Consider the following 9,764-nt stretch of genomic DNA (forward strand, 5'->3'; position numbering starts at 1 on the left):
TTTAACAACATAATTTTAAAAAAAGAAACACATGTACAGATTTTTAAAAGCAGTTTTGCATAAAATTATGTGAATATATTTTTTTCAATACTTGATTTTTTAAAAAGATTTTATAGCATACATTAAAATCTTACTAGTTACCATAAGAATAAAGTACATGTAAAACAAAATATAACATGGAAATAGTCAAAGTTTTCATGGTGTGTATAGATTAAGCATAATGATTTTGAAATAGCAAATATTGCCACAAGGCTGCCTTTTCAGCTCTTCAGTTGTTAATAATTTAAGGACTAGGTGGACTGCACTCTGAGTGTATACATTTGTCATTGGTTGCTATTTTTTTTTTTTTTTTTTTTTTTTTTGGTTTTTTGTTTTGTTTTGTTTTCTAAGAAGGACTGAGGCTTCCACTTTTTGGTCTTCCTTATTTTGAGCTTCATATGATCTGGGAGTTGTTTCTTGGGTATTCAGAGCTTTCTGGGGTTAGTATCCAATTATCAGTGAGTGACTGTATATTAGGTCTGCTCATTTGTGACTGGGTTACCTCACTCAGGATGATAGTCTATAGATGCATCCATTTTCCTAGGAATTTCATAAAGTCATTGTTTCTCATAGGTGAGTAGTACTACATTGTGTAAATATACAACACTTTTGTATCCATTCATCTACTGAAGAACATCTGGGTTCTTTCCAGCTTCTGGCTATTATAAATAAGGCTGCTATGAACATTTCGGTGCATGTGTCTTTCTTTCTCCCCATCCTCATTAGCATCTGCTGTCATCTGAAGTGTTTTTTTTTTTTTTTTTTTTTTTTTCGTGTTCCAATGAGTCTTTATTTATAGACACACAAATCTTCATTTCATGGGACTTTCGTGTATCACGAAATGTGATTTTGAAAACCACTCAGAAACAGAGACCACTCTTAGCTCACAGGCCATACACAAACAGATGGTGGGAATGGACTGTACAAGCACCATCTGTTCCTAACCTCTGCTCTCAATACATCTGACACACAGTTGCCGGCATGGACATGATGTCTACTTTCTTATTATGTGAGATCAATAATATACAGTTTGCTGAAGGCTTTGTCTAAACTGCTGGTGTATAATTTTTAAGACAAAAATTTTAAATTATCTGTATGTTAAAATTAAATGCTAAAGAAACAAACTGGCCGAGTTTCGTTTATTTCTTGACGCAACATCTATACAGCTCACACACGCTGCAGGAAGTGCACCTTGGCTTCAGGGCAGCACCAGGCTGCACTTCCGGTTATGATACAGCAGGGGTGAGGCGGCTGGGAAATGTACATTTATACATTTCATATACGTTAAAGGTGGATTCACCATGACCTAGGGTAGCAAAGGCAAGACTTGGACCCACTGCCTGGACCACTTACTTCTGACCTATTAAAAATGTACCCAGTCATTAAAAATGGCCAGTTGGGGAATAGGCCATGTATAAAATATGTCATGTAAAATTTACCCATCTACCTCTTTAAAAAGTATTAACATTTAGACTTTAAACCACTGACTTGTGTGCATATGCATTATGGCAGCAGGAAGCACACATGCTGTACTTCTGCAACCTGGCTCTTTTTTTTTTTTTTTTTTTTTCTAAACCATAACATTTTTGTTAAAGCAGCCAAATTAAATCTCTTCTTTCCAATTCTGTTAGGTTACTTCCAAGTCACTCCCCAACCCCATGAATCAGTCTGACACTTGCGGACATGTTTAATTCGAACCTGTATTTGTAGTTTTTAAATTGCTGCACTGCAGACCCAGTCTGGAAACAAGGAACACCACGAAGACACAGGCTGTTTCCATCATCCGGAGGAGAGGATCCATTTCTAACATCTCTAAAAAATACTCATCTGACTGTCCTCATACTCCCGAAAAGGCAGCGACATCATAAATACACTGTGGGTTTTGTTATCCATTGGTCACGGGTGAGTGTGCACTAACTACTTGTTGTAAGCCCTTTCTTTCTTGGACTTCTCCAGGGTTTTGTCCATGGTCTTCTCACTCTCCCCGTGACATTTGGGGCAGTACCACTTGCCCTTTGGTTTATGGTTGAGTCCCACACAAGAAAAGTGGAACCACTCGATGGGGCACTCATCATTGTCACAGCCGATCATCTCTCCGTAAGAAATCTGATTGCACAGACAGTACGTGGGCTCATTGGGGTCGATGGAAGATGGAAGGTCTGCAGGAGCCGCTTCCTTCTGTGCTTTGGCCTTGGAGCGTTTCTTTGAGGTTTTTGCTTTCTTCTCATTGGGTGTTCCTGAGGTGATGTCATCATGGTCGTGATTATTAGAGGCGTTCTCTCGATTCTCATTGTTTCGCTGCCTCTGGGACCGCTTGTTATTTGGCTTATCTGCCTGTGTGATCGCTTCGCTCTTCGACTTGTCCTGGCCTGCCTTGCTGTCGCCGCCAGTGACATCACTGATGTCCTGGTGAGCTTCTAAGGGATCCACGTGACTGTCCACTTGCCTGCTGTGGTTCTCCACCAGCTCCACCATCTCACTCACGATCTGGATCTTCTCATCGCCCAGCTCCTGGCTTCGGATCAGGGCCCTCTGGATGCAGTGCAGCACCCGCCTCTTCTGGGTGCCGTCCGTCTCCCGTTTGAACTTCTCATAGTAGTCATCCAACTCCTTTAGGATCTCATAAATCCTCCTTTCGGACTCTTCTACATCCAAAGTACCAGGCGATCATCAAAAACTCGGTCTGCAACGTAAGTTCTGAGCAAGGACTAGAATATTCTAGGGCCCTCATTGGCCGCACAGGCCCGGGCTTCAGAAGGACAGCAACCAACACACCTACCTGCAGTTCCCACAGAGGCACCTCCTGCTTACTCATGCCTAGGGAAAGAGGAGAAGCCTCCTGCAGGGTGCCAGAGGTGAGAAGGCAAGCACAGCAGTCTCCCAGCCATGGCCCAGCAGCCAGAAAGTGCCTCATCTGAGTTTTTAATCTTAGCCATTCTGACTGGTTTAAGGTGGAATCTCAGGTTTTATTTTATTGATTTGCATTTCCCTGATAACTAGGGATGTTGAGCATTTCCTTAGATGCTTCTCAGCCATTCGATGTTTAGCTCTATACCCCATTTTTTCATAGGATTGTTCCATTCTCTGGAGTCTTAACTTCTTGAATTCTTTGTATATATTGGATATTAGACCTCTGTCAGATGTGAGATTGGTAAAGGCTTTTTTCCAATCTGTTGGCTGATGTTTTGGTTTATTTTGACGGTGCCCCTAGCCTTACAGAAATATTACAATCTCATTAAATCCCATTTCTCAATCTTTGATTTTAGAGCACAAGCCATTTGTATTCTGTTCAGAAAAATTTTCCTTGTGGCTATGTGTTCGAAGAATTCCCCACTTTCTCTTCTAATAGTTTCTTTGTACCTGTTTTAATGTGGAGATCTTTTTTTTTTTAAACAACTTTATTTTACAAAACAAAGATAAATGTACAGATTTTAAACATTTTTTTGCTTAAAATTATACATTTTTGTCAGTACTTATTTTTCAGATTTTAACATAATTTTTACATAAAACTATATGAATATATTTTTTAGTCAGTACTTGATTTTTTTTCAAGGTTTGATAGTATGCCTTGAAAACTTAATAGTTACAATGAGCATAAAGTACATGTAAAATAAAGTGTAACATCTTTGATCCACTTACTCTTGAGCTTTGCACAAGGAGATAAGAAAGGATCTATTTTCATTCTTCTTCATGCTGAGTGCCAGTTGTGCCAACACCATTTGTTGAAAAAGCTGTCCTTTTTTCCATTGAATGTTTACAGCTCCTTTGTCAAAAATCAAGTTATCTTATGTGTGAGAGTTCATTCCTGTATCTTCTGTTCTGGTCAATTGATCTACCTACCTATCTCTGTACCAGTACCATGCGGTTTTTTAACACAATTGCCTTGCAATATTGCTTGAGGTCAGGGATGGTGATTCCTGCCGAAATTTTGTTGTTGTTGAGAATATAATTCAATATTCTAGGGATTTTTTTGTTATTCCAGATGAATTTTCAAATTGTTCTTTCCAACTCTATGAAGAATTGAGTTGAAATTTTGATGGAGATTGCATTGAAGCTGTAAATTGCTTTTGGTAAGATGGCCATTTTTACAATGTAGATCCTTCCAATCCAGCAGCACTGGTGATTTTTTTTCATCTTCTGAGATCTTCTTCAATTTACTTCTTCAGAGATTAGAAATTGTTGTCATACAGTTCCTTCACCTGCTTAGTTAGAGTCACACCAAGGTTCATATTGTTTGTGACTATTGTGAAGGGTATCTTTTCCCTAATTTTTTTCTCAGCATGTTTGTCCTTTGAGTAAAGGAAGGGTACTGATTTGTTTGAGTTAATTTCATATCATGCTATTTTGCTAAAGTTTCTTATCAGCAGTAAAAATTCTCTGGTGGAATTTTTGGGGTCACTTATGTATACTATCATGTTATCTATAAATAGTGATATTTTTACTTTTCCCTTTCCAAAATGTTTCCCTTTGACTTCCTTTTGCTGTCTAATTACTCTGGCCAGGACTTCCATTATTATGTTGGTAAAGGGAGAGTGGGCAGCCTTGTGGAGTCCCTGATTTTAGTGGGATTGATTTAAGTTTCTCACTGTTTAGTTTGATGTTGGCTATTAGTTTGCTGTTTGTTGTTTTTATTATGTTTAGGTATGGGCCTTGGATTCCTGTTCTTTCCAAGACTTTTAACATGAAAGGGTGTTGAATTTTGTCAAGTGCTTTCTCAGCATCTAGTGAGATGACCATATGGGTTTTTTTTTTTTTTTTTTTTTTTTTTTTTTCATTTAGTTTGTTTATATGGTGGATTACTTGATGGGTTTTCCTATATTAAACCATCCCTGCATCCCAAATTTAAAGTCTACTTGGTCATGGTGAATGATTGTTTTGATGTATTCTTGGATTTGATTGAGCATTTTTGCATCAATGTACAGAAGGCAGATTGGTCTGAAATTTTCTCTTTTTGTCGTAGGATTTTTGCGTGGTTTAGAATCAGAGTTATTATGGCTTCTAAGAATGAGTTCGGTAGTGTTCCATCTGACTCTATTTTATGGAATAGTTTGGATAGTATTGGTATTAGGTCGTCAATAAATGTCTGATAGAATTCTGCACTGCACCCATCTGGTCCTGGGCTCTTTTGGTTTGAAGGCTTTTGATAACTGCACCTATTTCTTCAGGTTTTATGGGATTGTTTAGATGGCTTTTCTAGTCATGGTTTAACTTTGGTATCTAGTATCTGTTTAGGAATTTATCCATTTCCTCCATAGTTTTAAGTTTTGTTGAGTATATGCTTTTGAAATAGGATCTGATGATTTCTTGAAATTCCTGAGTTTCAGTTATATCTCCCCCTTTGTTTCTGATTTTGTTAATTTGGATACTCTCTCTTTGCCCTCTAGTTAGTCTGGCTAAAGATTTATCAATCTTGTTAATTTTCTCAAAGAACCAGCTCCTGGTTTCGTTGATTTTTTTTTTTTAAGTTTTTGTTTATCTAGTTAGTTATTTCTGCTCTGAATTTGATTACTTCCTTCCTTCTACTCCTTTTGGATATGTCTGATCTTCTTGTTCTAGAGCTTTCAACTGTACTCTCAAATTGCTAGTGTATGCTCTCTCCATCTTCTATTTGGAAGAGTTGGAGAATCGCATGTGTAGAAAATACTTATACAATGGTCAAAGAAAATGCAAAAGTGAAAAAGCTTCTTTTCATTGGGACACAATGAAAAGACCAAACATAAGAACTTTCAGTCCTTCTTAGAAGGGAGAATAAAAATACTCATAGAAGAAAATAAAGGGACAAAGAATGGGCAATGATTAAAGAAAAAATCATCTGGAGACTGCCTTACATGGGAATCTAGCCCATATGAAGCCATCAAATCCAGTAACTATTGCTGATGTCAAGAAGTGCTTACTGACAGGAGCCTGATATGAATGTCTCCTTAGAGATCCTACCAGAGCCATATTAATACAGATGAGGATGTTTGCAGCTAACCATTTTTTACTGAGCACAGGGACTCCAGTGAAGGAACTAGAGAAAAGACTGAAGGAGCTGACAGGGTTTGCAACCCCATGGAAGGAAAAACAATATCAACCAACCAAACCCTGCAGAGCACTAAGAAATTAAATCACCAACCACTTAGTACACATGTAGAGACCCATGACTCCAATTTGTTATGTCTGGCATCAATGGGAGGAAAAGCCCTTGGTCCAGTGAAAGCTTATTTCCCCACTCTAGGGGAATGCTAAGGTGATGAGGTAGGAATGGGTGGTTGGGAATGGGAGCATCTTTATGGAAGCAAAGTGAGGGAGAGTGTGAAATGGGAGAGGACTTAGAAAGGAGATAACATGTGAAATGAAAATACATAGAATATTCAATAAAAATGATAAAAAGAATAATAGCAATAGAAGAGAGTAAAATTAAAAGAACCAGAAAATGTCTTCAATAAAATTATAGACAAAACTTAACTAAAAGAAAGAGATGGATATAAACACATAAAAAGGCCACAGAACACCAAATAAATTCAGCCTAAAAAGAAATTAATCCTGTCACACAGTAATCAAAACACTAAAGGTATTCAACAAAGAAAGAATATTAAAGCTGTAAGGGAACATGACCAAATAGAAACAGACCCTTCAGAATCAAATCATACTTCTCAAGAGTTACTTTAAAAGACAGAATATCCTGAACAAATGTCATGCAGATGCTAAGAGACCACAGATGCCAAACTCAGGCGGCTATACCCAGCAAAACTCTCAATCACAATAAATGGAAACGAAACTTTACCAAAGCTCAAAACACAAGTTGAATCTCAAAGAATAATAGTGGGTGACTTCAATCTTTACTCTCACCAAAGTACAGGTCATTGAAACAGAATCTAAACAGAAACACATTGAAAGTACCAGAACTTATAAACCAAATGGATTTAGCAGATATACACATAATACCTTACCCCCAAGCAAAAGAATATATCTTCTCCTCAGTACCTCATGGAATCTTCAGAACTGAACATATAATTGGACAAAAGAAGCCTCAACAGATATAAGAAGGTAGAAATAATCCCAAGAATTCCATCAGACAGCACAGACTAAGGCTTGCTTTCAGTAATTACAGAAACAACAGAAAGTCAATGAACTCAGAAACCAAACAACTCTCTACTCAGTGATAATGTAGACAGGTAAGAAATAAGTTAAAGACATTCTGGAATACAATGAAATTGAATGAACAGCATTTAAAAACAATGTTAAGAAGAAAAATGATAGCACTAAGAGCCTACATAGAGAAATTGAAGAGACCCTATAATAGCAATGTAGCAACACTCCTGAAAACTCTAGAACAAAAAGAAGCAAACACACTCAAGAGGGGCAGATAGTAATAAACAGTCAACTTCAGGGCTAAAATTAACCAATTGGAAACAAAAAGAATGATACAAAGAATCAACAAATCCAATAGTTGGTTTTTCAGAAAATCAACAACACAGATAAACTCTTACCCAAACTAAATGGCATTAAATGGGACAGAAAAAGTATCCAAATAAAATCAGACATGAATAAGAAAATATACCAACAGAAACTGGAGAAATTTAAAAAATCATCAGGACCACTACAAAATCCTATACTTAACAAAACTGGAAAATCTAGGTGAAATGGATGATTTTTTAGACATGTACCAAAGTTAAATCAAGATTAGGTAAACTACCTAAACTCTCCAATAATCTCTAATGGAATAGATGCACAGAGTGTTAAATATACAACTATTCATCAAGGTAATCCACTATACAAACTCAAAGGAAAAAAATCACATGATTATCTCATTAGAAAAAGAAAATGCCTTTGATAAAATTTAGTACCACTTCAAATTAAAAGTCTTGGAGAAATCAGAAATTCATGGCAAAGACTTAACCACAATAGGCCAACAACCAATATCAAATTAAATGGAAAGAAACTTGAAGCAATCCCACTAAATTCGGGAACAAGTCAAGGCTTCCCACTCTCTAACTACTCCTGTTTTTTTTAAGCTCTAACTAGAGCAATAAGAAAATAAAAGGAGCTCAAGATGATACAAATTGAAAAGGAAGAAGTCAAGGTATCACTATTTGCAGATGATATGATAGTATATATAAGCAACCCCTTATCCCAAACTTATGAGAGAAATCTGCAGCTGAGAAACATTTATAGCAACATGGCTAGATACAAATTGAACCCAATAAAAAGAATAGCTCTCCTATGTGCAAACAATAAGTGGGCTTATAAAGATATTTAGAAAATCAACACCCTTCACAATACCTGCAAACAAAGTAAAATATCTTGGTTTACTCTAACCATGAAAACTAAAGATCTGTATTTCAAGAAGAAAGAAAGAGAAAAGGACCTCAGAAAATGGAAAAGTCTTCCACGGTTATAGATTGATAGGATTAACATACTGAAAATAACCTTCTTATGAAAAGATATATACAAATTTAATGCAATCACCATCAAATTTCCAACATAATTCTCCACAGATATGAAAAGAGTACTTCTATCTTCATATGGAAAATCAAAAGTCCCAGGATAGTAAAAACAGTTATCAGTAATAGAATAATTCTAGGGGAGTCATCATTCCTGATATCATGAGAGTGTCATATTGATAAAAAGAGCACAGAATTGATAAAGAGACAGATCAATTTGTGAAACTGAATAAAAGATGTAGAAATAAATCCACACACCTATGGACACTTGATCTTTGACAAAAAAAAGCCAAAAGCATTCAGTGGTTAAAAAAAAGTATCTTTGAAAAATGGTGCTGGACTGCCTGGTGGTCTATATGTACATTGATCAATATTTATCAGCATGTACAAAGCTCAAGTCCAAGTGGATCAAGACCTCAACATAAAACTAGTTACACTGAATCTAATAGAAGAGAAAGTTGGAAATAGCTGTATACAGAGGGGGAAGTTTCCTGAACAGGACACTAATGGCTTTTAAAATCTCTCTATTCTTAGTTATTCATGTCTATATTGATGTAATTGAAATTTCAAATTTGTACAAGATAATTCTTATTGACAGAAAGACCAAATGATGAAAAAAAGTCTTTGTATTCTACTTTAGTTATTAATAGTTGCTTTGTAAAAAAAAAGTCTCAGTTCAGAAGAAATGCTTCTACACTTTTTATTCATGTGTTAATATGCAGACAATATTTTGCAGTTGGAGGGCAGTGAGGTTGAACAGAAATCACAAGACATTTCTGTTTTATATCTCAAAATACACAACACAAATGGAACCTGGACTTTTCCAAGGGCCTCTGTTTTCATCATAAAGTTTACACTGTTGGGTAGATATCTGAGGACCATATTGAATCATACAAGTTTTTGGATTGTGCTCAGTGGGTTTTATGATATTTAAAATGGATAGCTTAAGAAGTCTATGGAAGATTTATTGAAAGAAAAAAAAACTTTATTCAGTACAGTTGTATTCTGTAGGCCAGTTCCAATTTGATCAAAGCATAGTTTAAATACTGTACCTGAGGGCTTACTCAACATTTAGACTTGCATGTCCCATTTCTAACACTAAGACCTACTCTATAAGAAAATTCAATATAAGATTACTCATTGTTTCTTACAAATATGAGCATTTGAAAATCAGTGATGAAAGTAATAGCAAAATTACTTTAAATTAATTGTTCTCTTGCTTTAGCAATTGCTATCATTTCAGTAGGTTACAATAAATCTGAGTGCAGAAAACAGATATCTTTTATTATTCTAAATGTT

General features: G+C 36.0%; 1 protein-coding gene across 1 annotated transcript; it reads right to left on the reverse strand.

Annotated features, from left to right (window-relative positions):
• Positions 1-1,956: 1,956 nt before the first annotated feature.
• LOC308418972 (inhibitor of growth protein 1-like) lies at positions 1,957-2,854 on the reverse strand (the record flags this gene model as incomplete). The annotated part of the gene is made up of 2 exons (XM_080914468.1): positions 1,957-2,684; positions 2,851-2,854. 2 exons carry the CDS (start codon positions 2,852-2,854, stop codon positions 1,957-1,959), a joined length of 732 nt encoding a protein of 243 aa, XP_080770594.1.
• Between the last annotated feature and the right edge of the window lie 6,910 nt (positions 2,855-9,764).

Source organism: Micromys minutus, assembly GCF_963924665.1.
Source record: "Micromys minutus genome assembly, chromosome: 3".
Taxonomy (NCBI): Eukaryota; Metazoa; Chordata; class Mammalia; order Rodentia; family Muridae; genus Micromys; species Micromys minutus.